This window comes from Panthera tigris, chromosome E1 (assembly GCF_018350195.1).
Source record: "Panthera tigris isolate Pti1 chromosome E1, P.tigris_Pti1_mat1.1, whole genome shotgun sequence".
Taxonomy (NCBI): domain Eukaryota; kingdom Metazoa; phylum Chordata; class Mammalia; order Carnivora; family Felidae; genus Panthera; species Panthera tigris.
The window spans coordinates 54,254,956-54,272,396 of NC_056673.1; the positions used below are offsets into that span (position 1 = coordinate 54,254,956).

General features: G+C 56.0%; 1 protein-coding gene across 1 annotated transcript; it reads left to right on the top strand.

The window, feature by feature from the left end:
• The first annotated feature begins 8,057 nt into the window (after positions 1 to 8,057).
• Positions 8,058 to 12,874, top strand: RPL38 (ribosomal protein L38). Its single transcript, XM_042967290.1, has 5 exons — positions 8,058 to 8,130; positions 8,326 to 8,364; positions 8,540 to 8,600; positions 11,942 to 12,064; positions 12,800 to 12,874. Exons 2-5 carry the CDS (start codon positions 8,362 to 8,364, stop codon positions 12,823 to 12,825), a joined length of 213 nt encoding a protein of 70 aa, XP_042823224.1. The 5' UTR covers positions 8,058 to 8,130; positions 8,326 to 8,361; the 3' UTR covers positions 12,826 to 12,874.
• The last annotated feature ends 4,567 nt before the right edge of the window (positions 12,875 to 17,441 follow it).

Consider the following 17,441-nt stretch of genomic DNA (forward strand, 5'->3'; position numbering starts at 1 on the left):
CAGGCTTCTTCTCCAGGTCTGATGTGATTCTAGTCAACCACACACACGCTGAGGCTCTTCCAATCCCACCCAGGCCTCTGCTCTTAGGAGACTAAATCCAAGGGTTGGACCACATCGACCACAGACTGTGGCCATTCCAACCCTTTCCTTGGAGGTCTGGGCTGAAGACTTCAACCGCTGTGATGAACAAACCAACTGCACCTGTCTTGCTCCATTAATAGATCAGCCTATCGGGCAGGGGCCGAGAAATTCTAAACAGGAAGGTAGGAAAGAAGTGTCCAGGGGCCGGGGCATGACCAGCCAGCATCCAGCCTGCCCTCCACCTCCACCCCACCTTCTGTTGCCTCCCGTCTCTCAGCCCCTGAGGCTGCCTCTTTCCAGAGGCCACAGGCTACATCTAAGGGGAGTAGTGACAGAAGGAAGGAACAGCCATGTCCCCTCCGCGGGTAAGCACCAGGTGAGGTGGGGGGAGAAGAGAGGAAGCAGTCATCACAGAAGGTATAGACTGTGAACAGCAGCCACGCCCCCTGTGGGAAGCCCCCTTCCTGGAGTCTCAGCCAGGCAGGAGGTTAGTCGGGGCCCCTTCTGCCTCTATCCTTCCTCCTCTAAAAATGCTGTAATTCAGGCCACAGGAAGTGGTGTGGCTGCAGGGAGCCTCTGGGGAGATGACCGTGGCAAAGGTCTCTCACCACGGGGACCCCTGCCAGTCCTCAGGCATGCCACTTCCCCGAGCCCTTGGGACCTTGGGATCGAGTATAGGTTTGTACAGATTGGTTTTCCCAGCTCACACACGGCAGAGAAGGATCCAGGAAGGAGACGGGAATAGTGATCCAGTTCCCACCCCAACTGTGGGGCTGCTGGCCGCAGCAGTCCTCGCGTCCCCTTCCCCCAACTCTAGCTCCCTCTGGGGGACTCTCACGTGCTCAAAAGCAGGCACCTGCACACATGCAGCTGGTGCTCAGACACGAGCTGCCCGCAGGCCCCTGGAGCCCCTGCTTCCAGCCGCGCTGCAGCCTTGAACGTTCTCTGTAATCTTGGGAGGCATTGCAGCTCCCGTAATTGCTTTTGGAAACGCGGTCACCAGTTTAATTGGTAGTACTTGTCCTGGGTGATGTAACACCATGAAGCTTCGGGCCTGTCTCTCTGGAAGCGCAGGCGACTTGCGTGGCTGTGTGTGCGTGCTGGTGCACGCGCGTGCAAGATGCGGGCGGGCGGGCTCACATGCACAGGATGATCGCCAGCCGGAGCCTGTCTGCGCCGGTCGACAGGCACATTATCCTGGAGACCTGGCCTGGCTTTGGGGGGTCAGGGAATGTAGGGGCTGTTTGGATGGTGAACAGGATAGAAGAGAGCCATCTGAGCCCTGGGGGACCTCTGCCTTGCGACCACAAAAGAGACAGACGGTGACAAGGCCACATGAGGTCATAAGGCCACCCCAGGGTGGAGCGGGGTCCTCTGTGGGAAGGAGTAGCGGGGGGAGTATCTTCCACTGTCTCTGAGTCCACACCTCCACCCTGCTCCGTGCCCCAAGGGAGACCGCCATGGACCTGTTGGGGTGCCCTGGTGGGAGACTGGAGACAGGGAGGCAAGGAGGGCCAGGGGGAGGACAGATGCTGAGCTCAAGAGACTGTCTCCAGCTCTCCCTGAGAGGTTGCTGTGGCTGAAGCTTCAGCTGGAGGGCTGAGCCTGTCAGTCATGCAGCCCCTCCCTCCGCACAGCCCCCTCCCTCCTGGCTCCCTCCCGGTTCCCTGCACCTGCCCACACCTTCGAAACCCGTTCTTTTACTAAAATTATCCTCCAATCGCCCATTCTTGCTGTGCCTGTTCCCTGTCAGGACCTAGAAGGATGCAAGATGGAAGGATTGGAGGGTGAGGCCGAGGTTGGGGGTTGGGGGGACAGCAGTAGTGGGAAGCGAGTGGTTCTTTCCCAGAGCCAGCACCCTCCCCCCACTGGGGGCTGGCTCTGGCTTTCTTTTCTGTCAGCCCTCCCTGGAAAGGTGGGTCCTGGGGGGGGGGGGTGGGGAGGATGTGCGGTGGGTGGCCGGGGACACGCAAAGGCGGTGGGTGCTTGGCCCACTAGCTCATGTCCTTCCAGGAGCCTCCACAGCAGCTGGCCAGCTCCGGGAAGGACGTGGGGACATCCTCCGGCTCCCCCACAGGCTTGCCATCCAGGGGCTAGAAGGATGGGCTGAAGCAGGGACAGAGAAGGGAGGTGGACACAGGCGGGGGGTGCTAAGAGGAAGCCAGAGCTTCTTGGGAGGGAGCAGTTAAGGAGCAAAGAGCTGCCCCCTGCCCCTGCCCCTGCAGCTCCTGCAATGCCACCCCCAACGCACAGGACCCCCACGCGCACACACCCCAGGTTACGAGGGTATCATCGGGGTCATTCTGCCTCCCCCACCCCCCTCCCCCCATCCCTGACTCCATTAACACCTCTAATCCAAGAGGCCTGCCCGCGATCCCTCCCCGGGGACTCCCACCTGGCAGAGGGGACCCCAGACCCAGGACCCCACTGCCGAGGGAAGGGTCTGCTGTCACTCTCACCCAGGATGCTCCCTGGGCCTCAGGATTTATGGACTTTCATTTTCCCAGATCCTCAGTCGCATCCCTTCCTTCCCTCTGGTCTGCCGGGGTGTTTATCTCCCACCCCTTCAGCCCCCTCTCCCCCTCCCCTGGTTTTTAATTTGGAGCATCCGTCTGGAGCATTCTGAGATGGGGACGTCTGCAGCGTGAGCACGCTGAACTGCTGACAGCTCTATCGATTTTCTCTCTCCCGCTGCATAATGCAAGATATAGACAAGCTGATAGGCTGGCCCCTGTCCCTTACTTTGAAGGGACTGCGCCCTTTCTCTTTCTCACTCCAACGTCCCCTCACCCCTGCACACGTTGATATATAGGAGCGGTGCTTGTCTTTTACACTCTAGATGGATTCCCCTCCGCCCGATATTATTTTCCTCACTGGTGGACGACGTCCAATCCATCCTTTTTACGGTAGCAGATTGGACACCGTGGAAGCAGTTCACGGACTGAGAGGGGCCGGTGGAGGGAGGCAGGGGCGGTGAGGAGGTGTCAGCGGCTGGTGCTCCCACCGGAGAAGCCCAGGCAGGTGCCCTCTGCCTGCCCCGCCACCCCCCCCGCCCCCCAGCGCTGGGGAGGGAGGACCCCGCCACTCGGGCTGACCAGCTCTTCTCCAGGTTGTGGCTGTGCATATCCACCCACAATTCCCGCCCTGGACTCGCATTCAATTAACAGTTACAGGGCCAGCTGCTGGGCTAAGCGTTTTCCGCTCCTCGTTCGTCGTATCTTCTGGTTTCTCATAAGCAGGGCAACCGCAAGACGGTTGCACAGCCTACGCACAATTGGCACAGTGGCCCAGAAGCCTTGGAAGGAGCAAATAATATCCCTGTTTGATAGAGACAGGCTCAGAGATGCCACTGAGGCTCAACGTCTCCCAGCCAGACACGGGCTCTGCCCTGAGATTGTCATTCTCCAGAAACAGTTTTCTTCCCATCCTATGTCACAGTGTCTCCTCCAGGAAGACCTCTCAGATTGCTGCCACCCAGTCTGACTGCTTTTTCCTTCCAGCCCCCCTGGAACACATTTGCCTTGAGGGTTTGCACATTCTGGCAGGCTGCTCCCAGGGTGCTGGGTGGGTTTTCTCCCTTGTGAATCGGGCATCATGGTTACTTCCTCCTGGAGGATTTTCCGCCTGCCCTCCCCAGCCTGGACTAGTCCCCTGCAGTCCCCATCTGGTCCCACAGTGAGAGGCACTACTTACTGTACACACAGCCCTGATGCGTCACTGACTCCCCTGCTAGTCTGGGAGTTCCTTGAGATGGGGACAGAGATTGAAAGGATCTGGTGTCTGTGTTGTCACAGCTGTGCGGGGTGGGGGCGCTGGCACAAAACTCGAGCGGCACAGACTTGTCCTGAAAGGTGTTGCTGGGACAGAGAAAGCGCCCGACGCGGTGCCTGGTTAACGGCGGCCTCTCTAAAAACGGCTGGAGTCCATTTACTCCATCAACGAGCTCTCTGGGCAGGTGGTTGTTCGCCCTCTTACAGGCCCTTGCAGGTGCAGTTGGGGGACGGGGGCTTTTCTCCCACCCCACCCTCCCCCACACCAGGGCTGCTGAGGGTCTGGCATCCGGTGGGTAAGGGGCGGGGGGCTGCTAATCATCCTACAACGTTCAGAGCGACTCCTGCCCTGGAAGCTCCTGCCCCAGTCCCAAAGGTCGGAGGTCGGTAGTGCCCAGTTGGAGAAACCCCATTCCAGCCTGACCAGTCATGCTTTGTGGCTTCTAACTCAGGGGCCCTGAGGTTCTCTCCAGCTGGGGAGGGCAGACTGGAGGAGGGGAGTCACCCATATTCCTTTAGTCTCACCATCCTGGGTCCCCCCAAAAAGCACCGGCCCCAACACTGGCCCTGGACTCTTTCCCTCCCTCCCATCCTTTTCCCAGGGAACCCCGTTCAGCCAGAAACACGGCAGACTCTCCCCTCCTGAAAACACGCAGGGTTTATCTTATTTTTAATTTTTAAAATTTATTTATTTTTCTTTTGAGAGAGACAGAGACAGCACGAGCGAGGAAGGAGCAGGGAGAGGGAGAAGGAGAGGCGGGGAGAGAGAGAGAGAGAGAGAGAGAGAGAGAGAGAGAGAGAGAGAGAGGGAATCCGCACTGTCAGGGCAGAGCCTGATGCAGGACTCGAACCCACGAACCCTGAGATCATGACCTGAGCTGAAAACCAAGAGTCGGATGCTTAACCGACTGCACCCCTGGGCGCCCCCTGCAGCGTTTAATAAACAACTTCCTTCCGAGGTGGCTTGAAGGCCAAAGGTGCAAGCCACGCGCACAGGCCTCTCGGAGACTTAAATGAGATAGCACATCCGGAAGCACCTGTGCCTTCAGGGACAAATACCACACTTGTCCCTTCATACCCGTCCTGGGAGCCCGGATTTCAGAAGGCGGCAAGGGGCTGTTCCCTCATGTTCCATTTCCAGTCATGGCCTTGGCACGCCCACTGGCGGTTGTGACACTACACCCACGGGCAGGGGGTGGCTTCCAGACCTCCTGGAGCGAGTGGGGATAACAGGAATTCAGCTGTCATTTCAGTTATCCCAGGAAGCTTCGCAGCAGCCCCATGAGGAAAGAGAGAGGTAGGTGACCCCCCACACATTGCATTTGAAGCAAGTAAGTGAAGGAGGCAAGCCCGGAACTGGCCACAGGCCATTGTGCCCTGATGCCTACGGTGGGCAACCCCAGGGTGCCAGGCAGACCCACAGAGCAGCTTGGGGTGCCACTCCTCTACCCCTGCCCCCCTCATGTAGACCATGAGCTCCCCCACTGGAGGGGGCCCGGCAAAGGCCCGAGTGGAAGCCTGGTTGGCCATCTCACCACTTGGCATCACCCTTGGTTCTCTGGACGTGAACCCCACCAGCCTTCCCCTGCTGACACACTGACTTCCTGCCCCTCCCAGTGGGTCCAGATCACCCATTCCCTGCAGGTCTGAAAGGATCTGGAGCCCAAGGTGTGGCTTTCCAGAGGGAGAGGACGGAAGGCTGTCTGGCTCCCCAAGGGTGCAGGGGAGACTGAAATGAGACCACCGGAGGGCTTGCCTCCCCCCAGCACCCCCTCCAACCTCTTCTCCCCACCCCCACCCCCAGACGGTACCTGCCACACTGAACTATTTCCAGAAACCAAGCTACGCCGGACCATGGAAGCCTAGCTCTCACGTCTGGGGGTCTTTATCTCCTGCAGAGCCTGTGCTGCGTGGGTCTCAGCACCACCAGGGAGGATTCTGTCAAGTGCGGCACCGGCCCCCCACTCAGAGATGCAGACTTTGCTGTCCCACGACCATCTGGGGTCATCTGCCCGTGAAGCATGACGAACGTGCCTCTAGGCTCCTGGCCTCACCTTCCAGAAGCTGCTGTTCATTTTCCTAGTTGTGCCCCTTGGGGAGCTGGAGGGAACTTTGGGTACTTGAGCCAATCTGCCTTCGTGCTTTGTAACTGCACCTCTATGTTCTCTTATTATACAGTTCACGAGGGCGAGCACCTGTCTCTCTGGGATCGCCGCCCAAAGGGAGGTGCAGCCCCTCCCCTGTCCCCTGTCCCCTGCCCCTATCCTGTAGGTCCTGTAGTGGAGAGAAACACCAGGCATTCACGCAAGAAATATCTGGTAGACCTACTATGCGCCGAGCGCTGCTTTGTCCTAATTAATTCCTCCCTCCCTCCCTTCCTTCATTCGCACTCCATTTAGTGAGTGGTCTCGGGTGACAGAATCCTCCCTGGTGGTGCCGACACCCACACAACACGGAAAACTCCACAAGGGGCCCAGGGCGGACCCCGTGGGAGGTGACGCTCACAGTCGGAGACCCCTGTGAGGTCAGCAGGGGCCACCCACCATGCACGTATATACTGAATCTTGAGACTTATCAAATGACGCCGAGCCCCACTCTGGTCTTCAAAGAAAAGACGGCGCAAATGTCTCGAAAGGTTAACGCTGTCACACAGTCTATCAGGAGTGTGTCTGCTGTGCCAGTGACAAGTGACAGGGGTCAGAGGTGAAGAGTCCTGCCGGGCAGGACTTAGTAACAGAGGGGACAGCGCAGACAAGACCTGGAGCCAGGAGGTGCCAGTTGGTTGGGCTGAAAAACCGGTTGCTTGCGGCTGATCGCTGGGGGACAAAAGACCAGAAAGTCACCAGCCTGGGATGGAGGAGGGCTGGCAAAGTCAGGCTGAGGCATTCGGGGGTGTTTTTCTCAGGTCAGAGCTGAGGCTCCCATGATTCCCAGGCTGGACCCCAACCTTCAGACCATCTAAAATGAGGCTCCTGCCAATTAAGGTGTCCTACTATTAATACCCAGATGCCTCTGTATACACATAGTTTGGCTTCTTTTAAAATGCTCCCTAGCACAGTTGGAGCCCTTTGTGATTTCCCTGGGGCAAGGACTGTCGGTTTATCCTTCCCTGTGTTCCCTGGGAAGATGCTCAAGCTGGGCTTGTCTAACAGAAGGCAGGGAGGGAGGGACGGTCGGACGGATGGAGGAGAGTAAGTTCAAAGTACAGTTCACGGCGAAGTACTCCTTCGCTTCAGGTGGGTTGCTCTATAATAACGAGCACGCTGCAATCACATCCTGTCGTGCGGTTGTTAAATTGGGGGGAAACAAAATATAATCAAATGTAGACATTTGTAGAGAGGTTGAAAATAGACGACAAGCGGAGGATAAAAATAAAATCGATACCCTCAGGCTTCCCATAGCCTGCCTGAAAAGACGTTGTGTGAGAGCTGAGGGTAAAGGCCTGCGGAGAAAACGAGGTCAGGCATGGGCTGGAGGCTGGGAGGAACCAAAGGGGCAAAGGAAACGCTGCCTGCCCAGAGCTGCCCGCCCGTTTCAGGGGCACCGCCTCCGAAAGCAGCGGCCAGGAGTCTGGGCTTGGGATCTGACCACCGTGGGTTCGAGTCCTGGCTTCACCTCTCTCCAAAAGGACAAACCTTCATTCGCCCCGTGGGAAAAACTGGGGTAACGACGAGAGCCACCTGTCACAGGTGCGCCTGGGGATCAGAGGCTTAGCACAGGGGATGCCCCATGTTATGCTCCATCAATGTCAGCTACTAGAAGTATTAATTTACCCTTATTGCACACCAGTTCTTAAAGGAATTGGAAGCAGCATGACGGATTAGACGTCCACAGACAAGGCGATCAGACAGAAATGTGAGAAACCCCTAGAAAGTTCTAAAATGCACATTAAGAGGATCCCTTTATTTAAACAGAAAAATCTCTGAGTAGATGCCCAACGCACAGATCGAATGAAAGTAGTAGATAATAAGTGTTCGGTCTTTCAACCGGATCTGAAAGAAAGCCTAACAAAGCCTGGGGGGGGACTGGGGATGGGGAAGGTAAAGAGAGTGAAGGGAGGAGGGAGGCGGCCCATTTTATTCCTCGATCTGCACTATTAATATGGGCCAGAAGGGGGCAGAGATGCTGCAACGGGAAGGACAAACGCCTATGTAATTCTTGACCCTTTGCAGACACCGTACCCAGTTTCCTTCGGGGGAGGGTTTAACTGCCAGGAAACGGAAGTCTCGCTCTTTTCCGTCCTCCCTTCTTGCCGCTCGCCGCGAGTGTCTCTTGGGCGGTAAGTGGGGCGCTGGCGGGTAATCCGGGGTAATCCACGACCGGGGAGAGCTGAGGAACCCGGGTGTGGATCGAGGGTGCGGGGGAGGAGGATGGAGTGCGACGGGGTCGGCATTTCGGGGTGGGGGTGGGGGAGAGGAGCGGGGGGTCGTCGCGCCTCCCCGCGCCCCGTTGACGCTAACGCTTGTCTTCGCAGCTGCCTGCCGCGCGCTCGCCTGCGCCCCTCGTAACCATGGTGAGTACGGCCCCTGCCGGGACCTTCCCGGGGAGGCGGCGGGGCCCCCGGGGCGGGAGGGCGGGCGGGGGCGCCTGAGCAGGGGTCTCCGATCCCCGCCAGGGACTGGTGGCGATGGTTAAGTCATAGCCAGAAAAAGCGTGTCTGTGCAGCTCATTGCCCGTTTGTGTTGCAGCCTCGCAAGATTGAAGAAATCAAGGACTTTCTGCTCACGGCCAGGCGAAAGGATGCCAAGTGTAAGTGGTCTCCCTGACCGGGCGCGAGGAGCGAGCGGTGGCGGGCGGGCGCGCGGGGCGGCCCCTACCTCGAGCGCCGTCCCCCGGCGTGTCCCCGGGGAGGCTGTTCCCGCGAGTGCCCGGCCGCCGGGAGCGGCGGTTCTGGCGTGCTTCCCGGAAGGAAGACCTCGTTGGGCAGCGCGTTCCCTGCTCTGCCTGATGGTGAGCGCTTTCGGAGCCGTGCTTAGTTCAGAACAAGGTGTGCGTTCCGAGCAGAAGCCTTGCTGGGTGGAGGTCGGGAAAGGCGGGTCTCCGGACCCTGACTCCAGCGCGGCACTTTGGGCTGGGGGCCCGCGGCGGTCAGGGTCCTGGCCCCGCGCCCAGGGAACCGCACGAAGTCGTCGGACTTGGTTTCCCGGCGTGTAAATCAGGGAAAGGAAGCGGTGCGTCCGAAAGCTACAACAGCAAGCTTCGGATTGGTGAGGTCGCGGCCCCGGTGCCCAGTTCTTGGCGTTCGCACCACGCGTGGGAGGGAGTTCCGTTCTCGCTTTGTTGTCGCGGCGGGAGGTTTGGGGGCTTGTGCTTAACGCGGGGTAGATGTTGAGTTGTACCTTGGAGGGAGGGTGCTTTATATTTAGAGCGAGCGAAGGAGAGAGAGAATCTTAAGCAGGCTCCACGCTGAGCACAGAGCCCAACTCGGGGCTCGATCTCATGACCCTGGGATCATGACTTGAGCCTTTGGTGGCCGCTCAGGAGCCCCCTTGGGGTTTTTTATTTTTGGGGGGGTTTGTTTGTTTGTTAGCCCAGAGTCGTCCTCTTCCTGCTACATCAAATACTCCTTAAAGCTTCCTTTTCCACTCAGACGTGTCATTAAGAGAACATGAGATGCCCTGAACATGGCCTGGCGTCCTGACCTATTGACGTGGTTCAGGACCTGGTTGTCCTGTCTGGTGCTCTGTCCTTGGAGGGATGAAAGTGCACGTGGGCTCACAGGGTTGGGGGAGGGGGGTCCCATCTGTGTCCTTGTTGCCTTTGCGCCTCTGGTACTTCTTGAGATGGTGGCCGTCTGTGGGAACAAGTAGCATCTGGTAGGGATGTCTGTCCGGTGGTTCTGGGGACCGCAGGTGACCGCGTGTGTGTCGTGTACTGTCGTGCTTAGAGAGGTTGTCTTGACAGTTTCGTTCGGACCAGGGGTGGTCACACTGCCTGCCTGAGTCACATCCCAGCTCTGTCGGTAAGTGGCCGTCCTCAGCAGAGTAGACACAGCACCCCCCCTTTCCTTCAGTTGAAGATGGGACAATAGCATCTGTCCCGTGGGATTGGTGCAAGGATCACATCAGAGGGTCCTTTAGAGACCTCAGTATGTTGAAGAAACGGCCCCAAATCTGTCGGATTGGTTTGCGTTTTAATTTGGGAGCGTGGTTTTCCTGTGGCCTGTGAGGTCGGGGTTGCTCCCCTGCAGACATAATAGGGTGTTCAGTGTCGGCTCAGTAAATTTTTTAAAAACTGAATTTATAAATATGTGTAATATAAAGCTTATTTTTACTTTTTAAAGGTTATTTAGTTACTTGGAGAGCAAGCTTACGCACGAGTGGGGGCGGGGCAGAGAGAGACGATCCCAAGCAGGCTCTGAGCTGTCTGTGCAGAGCCTGATGCAGGGCTTGATGTCAAGAACCGTGAGATCATGGCCTGAGCCCAAATCAAGAGTCAGACACTCAACCGAACGAGCCAGCCAGGCACTCCCATAAAACCTGCTTTTAAGTGTGCAGTTCGTTGGCCCAGAGAATGTGCTCGCTTCATCTTCAGAACTCTTGATCTTGTAAGACTGAAACTACGCTCCTGAAACAGTAACTCCCCGTCCTCTCCCTCCAGTCGCCGGCAGCCACCATTCTGCCTGCTTCGTGGAGTGGTGCTTGTCCTCTTGTGACTGGCTTGCTTCGTGTAGCGTAGGGTCTTCGTGGTTCATCCACGTCGTCGCGTTTGTCAGAATTGCCTTTTTAAGGCTGAATACTCGTCGTACGGACGTGCCCCGTTTGGTTTCTTCATCCGTCAGTGGGCATTCGGTGTCTCCTCTGGTTGTTTTGAATGCTGTTGCCTTGGACACTGGCATAAAGTCTCCTGTTTCTGCTCTTGGTCCTTCGGGGTGCAGGACCGTGCCCAGAACGGAACTACCGCACGCTCTGATAATGAGTAAACGTCTCTTCTTTAAGAGATCCACGGGTCTTCCCCGCAAACGTTGAGCCTGATGTGTAGACATAACAGCAGCTGCTAGGGGCAGTGCGGTGCCTTCGCTTTAACGGGAACATTAAGGTAGCAAAATAGGTTGGTTTGAATGAATACCCAGTTTTCTGGATTCACTAAAACATAAGCTGAGGCGGCCCCTGCCTTGGGCGGGCTAAAGGGCTTCTTCCTGTGCCATGTCTGTCTTCTCCGGCAGTTACTGGCAGAGACGGAGTTGTGGGTTGTGAGTCCGAGTTAATCTTGCGCTGCTTCTGCGGGGGCTGAGCGCTGGTGTCGGGTCAGGTACGGGGCTGAGACGCCAGAGCCCTGTGCATTCCCCAGCCAGCGGATTCTTGATTGATACTGATCATCCGCTGATACGATAATAACGAATTCTGGGGAGAGTCTGGGCTGTTTCTAAAGTTACGGTGGGGAGTTTTGATGGGCACATGAAATGGCCGTAACATACGGGGAAGCGAGTGGCCTCCAGAGCAGACCACGCCATCCACAGACCACAAAACTTTGACCTTGCAGCGCTGAGTTTGAGTTACACCTGGGACTCTGTTGTCTGTGCTGTGGTCCTGGGAGAGAATTTGGCAGTAGGAAAGAGGCCGGAAAAGGAGTTTCATGAATTTAAGAAAAGCTTTAGCATATAACTCACTGTGTAGGTGATGGGATCCTGAAGCAAGCCGTTCCCATTGGCCCAGGGGATGTCCTCTCTGGAAGGGAACTGAAGGGAAATGTAGTGGTTTTTGTTTTGAGAGAGAAAGAGAGAGCGCTCCTGGGTACAAGAGGGAGGGACAGAATCCCAAGCAGCCTCCCCGCTTAGTGCAGAGCCCACAGGGTTCAATCTCGTGAACCTGAGATCATGAGAGTCAGAGTCAAGAGCTGGGACGCTTAACCGGCTGAGCCACCCAGGCGCCCGGGAAATACAGGTTTCTGACAACTTATTAAATACTGAAGTCTTAGAGGACCTCTTGTTTTCTCTTTCAGCAGAGGCACGGTACAGGGAGGAGAGCACAGCCCTGTCCGTGGTTGCAGTCCAGAGTGCCCCTTTCTGCATAAATACAAAGCAGGTGCGCTGCCTGACATCTCTTTTCTGTGACACAGTTTTTAATTGCTCATTCTGGTCTGTTTGGTAGCCGTCAAGATCAAGAAAAATAAGGATAATGTGAAGTTTAAAGTCCGATGCAGCAGGTACCTTTACACTTTGGTCATCACAGACAAAGAGAAGGCAGAGAAACTGAAGCAGTCCCTGCCCCCAGGTGAGTGAGTTTGGAATCAGAAATGTGGAATGTGCATGTGTCTCCATCTTGTTCCTTGAGTTGTCCCCAGATTTAGGAAGGTGCACGTGTGGCTTGTCCTAAGTATCTGCTTTTGCTGTTGGTCGTGCAAGGAGTGAATAGTCGTGGTCCCCAGCGTCCATCCCATACCAGGAATCGTTTCCTTGGCCAGAGGGCAGTTTGTTTCGTTCCCGTTCGTGCTTTGCTAATGCAGTGTGGGGCACTCGTCCGTTCTCCCCACAGCCCTGCAAGGTGGCTACTTTACTGTACCAGCGGTGCAGGTCGGGAAACTAAATGCTATCGGCTGTGAGCATAGGTTGGACGGGGCCCTTCCTGCTGGTGGGAGGACCGAGGGCCATGGGGGACACGGCCCGGAGCACAGTGCTCCCAGAGTCTGCCTCTTGACCGTGAGAAGTTAACCGATAGGGCCTGGCTTTGTAAGCACCTCTTGAGACTTGTTCATGGAGGCTGTGAGAAGAGGAGTGTGTTTTGTTTATTATTACTATTACTATTATTACTATTATTATTATTATTATTATTATTATTATTACCATCGTCGTCAAACACTATTATTTTAAGCAAAACCACCTCAGTATGCTTAATTTCTGAGTTTTGTTAACCCTCTTTAGTTTTAAGTACAAAATCCAGACAAGCAAGAGTAACTCAAAATACAATGTATGTTTTGGGTGGCTCACTTCTGTATCTCTTTTCTCCTAGGTTTGGCAGTAAAGGAGCTGAAATGAACCCGGCACACTGATTGGAACTGTATTAAAGTTTTAAAAATTCCTAAAACGTCCTTTGTCTTTGAGGGCAGGAAGGGAAATGTTACTTGGTCACGGCTTGGTGGGAACAGGCGGGGGGTCCCGGTTGCTACCTACTTGGTGTCCCTCATCTTTGGCCGTGATCCCAGTGGATGAATAGAACCATCCTCTTTTTAGCCTAAGTTTGAAAATAAATAGTTGGAAATAGACAGAAGAGCCAGGTATTTGTGGAAGTAAGCCAGCGTGCCCTCGTGGGATTTAGAAGTCATTTAGGTAAAGTGAGCTTCCTGATAACGAAAATGGTAGTTACAAGGTGGAGTTGATTGGCCGTCTTAGAAGTGCGGAGCCCGCCCATCTTCCCAGCAGGGCTGCGTTCAGATCCACTGCGTGCTGTGGAAGGTCTCCCTCGACGCAGGGTAGGCATGAGGCTTTTCATCAGACTGAAACACTTGTTTCCTAAGTGCTCCCGCTCAGGGTAAAGTGGAGCGGAAGGGAAGAACGTTGCAGGGTGTAATGAGATCGTTGCCGCGAACAGAGGAATGTTAGTCTACGAAATGGGCCAAGCTTTCCAGGGAAGAGGGAACAGGAAACAAGATCCTGGGACTGAAAGACAGTCTGATAAACCCAGTTGATGGTTAGGGGGGAGGAGCCGGGGTTCCTGCCGCAGAGATCTGACCCTGGGCCTTACGGCAGTGGGGTGCACATCGAGTTCACAGGGGTGGGGGGGTGTGAATGGGGCCCACTGCTCAGACAGGCCCGTAAGGGTATTCCCAGCGTGAGCAGTGCAGGCCCCAGCCAGCCTAGGCTCCTTGGGGATTAAATCCCAAGTTCTACCACTTGCCAATTAGCGTGATCTTGAGAAATCACCTCACTGAGCACCGTGTGCTGGTAACCAGTCCCAGGGAACTGCAAACCTGCCTGCTCACTGCACCTTGATCTCACAGTCACCGTGGACAAGTCCAGCAGGGATAGGACCGTGCTTTCAGAGAAGAGACCGGAAGATGGCTTTGACAGGCGGTGGCGGTGTCCCGTGGTCAGCAGGTGTCTCCCTGTGCCGCTGCAGGGCAGTGAGCCTCCGAGGATCCCCTCCCCTCTCAGGACAGTGGGGTTGGGCAGGTGCTGTAGGATGCACATATTTCAAGCAGAAAAAACATTGAGGCCGACCAGCAAAGTGCCTCCACACGAGGTCCCTGGTACAAGTTGTGTGGGCTCCCGTGTGCAAGGCCCATGCAGGGCTGGGTGGGGTTTGCTAGACCGCCTTTCCCAGCGTTGCCTGAGTTTCCATATCGTTAAGGCAAATAACTATTGACCCTTCCGTGGTTTATTGTAAGGGGAAAGGAGCGAATAGTAAAAGGTTTTGGAACCCTATCTGGCACCTGGCCATTTTGAGATGAATGAGGGCCCTATCAGGATAGGCCACAAGGTGGCGACACGCTACAGCAAATGAGCGGTCTCCAGTGCCTAGTGTCTCGAGCTGGTTGACAAGATCAAATCCATTCCCAAGCAGCTAAGTGCCTGAATTCATTAGTTGATTTTTTTTTCCCTTTTCCCTATAGAAATTCTAAAGCCGTAAGGGAGTTATTGAGTCTAGTCGTGAGCGGCACGGGTTTCTTCCAGGAGGGGTCCACAGGCGCTCGGTGATCATTGACCAACCCAGAATGGAGCACCTTCCGTGGCTTCCAGTCTTCCCCATTCTTCGGGGGTTCGAGATTCCCAGGAAGAGGGCAGGCTTGCCACTTGGGCTCCTTTTGTCCCAGCACATTGTCCAGAGACCAGCCCCAGCTCCTAGGAGACAAGCCCCGTGGGCATTTGTCTGGCCTTGGAGTCTAGAGGAGGCACCCTTTCTTGCCGTGGATCTTCGCGCTGGCTTTTGCCTCAGCCATTTGGGGCACTTTTTCTAAACTCGCCATGATGGCCAAGGCCAACTGCAGAGATGATTATTCGGCTGGTTTGAGGCCTAGGTGTGTTCCAAGCCCTCGGGTGGCCAGGGTCACCCGCTGCGTCGCGGAGGTCAGCTTGTAGGCTCGGGTGAGCCCATTCGTGTTGCACAGCAGGTGAACGGCCAGGTGCGGGCCACGGCTGCCGGTTTGGAATGGGCGCGGGGGCTGTTCTCACGTCAACTCCATGAAGAGTTCCTGTTCCTCTTCTGCTGTTTTGCTTCACAGGCTGGCCTGCCTAGGTCAGCAGGCCCCTGGAGAAGAAGCTAGAACGATGGCAGTTGATCACTGTCTAGCTGGGTGCAGACTGGCCCAGCAGGTTTGGGTGTTCCACGCTGCACCCAAGTAGCTGCAGGGATGGCCCTGAGGGCGAGCTTTTGTGGTTTGTCAGGTGTGTGCAGGCCCGCCCCTTGCCCCGCCCCCTCCCTCTCTGGGGCCCAAGCCTCCGCTCTGGCACGAGGGTCCTGTACCGGGTTCAAGGTCAATTCCCCCAAAGTAGGAGGGGCCACCTCCCAGAAGGCAGACCCCTCCCACTTGAGGTCTCTGGCTTCTCCCCTAAAGCACTTAGAGTTCGCTGCTGTGATCTAATCTTCTGGAGAAATGCCCAATCCTCAAGCCTCCAAGGTGTTCCGGAGGCAGGGTCAGCAGCTAGAGCCTTCTGTGCTATTGACCGAGAGGAATGGGAGGGCAACCATGCACGTGGCACCGGGCAGAGTGAGTTCCAAGGCCACATCCTCTTGTCTGCACCTGCCCTGGGCCCTGGGAAATCGCTCCAAGTACATTTTCCTCTGCAAGCAGCTGTGGCCACGTCAGAGACCAGAATCCATGTGTGAAATGGCCCTTGCGTATCTCTCCCCATCTTTTTTTTTTTTTTTAAATAAAGGTATTTATTATTTTTTTTAATGTTTATTTTTGAGACAGAGACAGAGCATGAACGGGGGAGGAGCAGAGAGAGGGAGAAACAGAGAAACAGAATCTAAAGCAGGCTCCAGGCTCTGAGCTGCCAGCACAGAGCCCGACGCGGGGCTCGAGCTCATGGACTGTGAGATCATGACCTGAGCTGAAGTCGGATGCTCAACCGACTGAGCCAGCCAGGTGCCCCTAAAAGTATTTATTTTAAAGTAAAGCTTACTGAGGTGTAATTTACAGTGAAATTCACTTTTCTAGTGTGCAAGTCTATGAATTTTGACAAACGTTTATAGTGGCATAACCATCACTGCAATCCATATTTCCATCACCTGGAAACGTTCCCTCTTACCCACTCTCCTGCCCTGGTGGGGCAATCAGCCCTGATCTGTTCTCTGTCCCTGCAGTTCCCCAGTCTCTCCTTGCCACCCACCCCCCTCAGAGGACTCTGGGATTGTCCCCTTCCACACCCTTACACCGGATATTGGCTCAGAACCCTCCCCCAGGACACCCCAAGTTAACAAGTCCCCCCTTCCCAGCACCAGACTCTTGAGAGCATTGATCACTGAGTGGGGTGAAGGCCACCTCTCCTCCCCTAGTAAACTTGAGACCCCATGCAGAGAGGAACACGGGTGTTTCATCCATCACCGTATCCGCTAGAACAGAGAAGGGGCTCAAAGTTTGTTAAATTCATGAAAACCCCTATGAAAACCCCTATGAGAAAGGCGTGGTCCACGGCCTCCTGTGGCCCCCTGGGCGCGTCCTCTTTGGGCATGCGTAGATGAGATAGCCACAGCCAGGCTCCGGGGACCATCCCCTGACTACAGATCCGCAAGCCCTCTCTGGCCCCTGGCCCTTTGATAGGGGTCATGGTAGGGACGTCGGTGGTCCACCAACCTCTAGCAGCCATGCTTTCAGGGCACCCAGCTCCCCAGCCAGAAACTCAGGAGTCTCTCGAGTCCCCTTCTTCACCCCTGTCTCTGGCCCCCTTACGACCACCCACAAGACCGTGTCCCAGCCCGACCCGTCCGTAACTCCTCCACTCCCACTGAAACCCCGGCGGCCCTCCACCCTGACCTCATCCTCGCCTCAAGCCTCACCTCTCCTCCCCCGCCCCTGGCGTCCTGCGGTCACACCACACTGTTTGCAGTTCCAGAACCGACCTTCTCACACCTGGCCCTCTGTGAGTGCTCAGCATTCTCAGGGCCAGGCGACCACGAGAGGCTTCACCGGATCTCCGACTACCACCAACCCCGTCTGTGTCTGCTGACTCTGCTCCCCTTTGCTTTCCCCCGCAGCCCCCTCTAAGACGGCGGTCTGCAGATTTCTGTGTGCGCCATTAGCAGCCACACCCTGGAGTGCAGTGCCCTCGGCCAAGGGTTTCCATCGGCCCTGTTCAGTGCCTGTGGTGCATGGCACATAGTAGGTGCTCAGTAAATACATGCTGTTGATGGTCTTGTGTCCTCCCGCCCCCCCTCACCCCCCCCCCCAGATGTCCAGCCCTTCCCTCCCTCCTGGTCAGCTCGAGGATCCGTTCCTCCAGGACCTCCTTCCGCCTGCCCCAAAGAATCAAGCTGCTCTTCCCAGGCCCCAGTGTTTCCAAAGCCGCATCAAGTCAGTTGTTTGGGCAGATGGCTGGGGGCTCCCAGGACAGAGCCACATCTCAGTCCGCGTGGTTTACGAAACCGATGCTCCATAAATGATGGGGAGTGAATTTAGAACTAGTGACCCAGGGGCAGACTGTTGTTCCCCGAG

Coding starts and splice junctions, on each gene's coding strand:
- RPL38 (XM_042967290.1), top strand. Junction 8,601..11,941: donor CAGGCGAAAGGATGCCAAGT/GTAAGTGGTCTC, acceptor TCTGTTTGGTAG/CCGTCAAGATCAAGAAAAAT. Junction 12,065..12,799: donor GAAGCAGTCCCTGCCCCCAG/GTGAGTGAGTTT, acceptor CTTTTCTCCTAG/GTTTGGCAGTAAAGGAGCTG.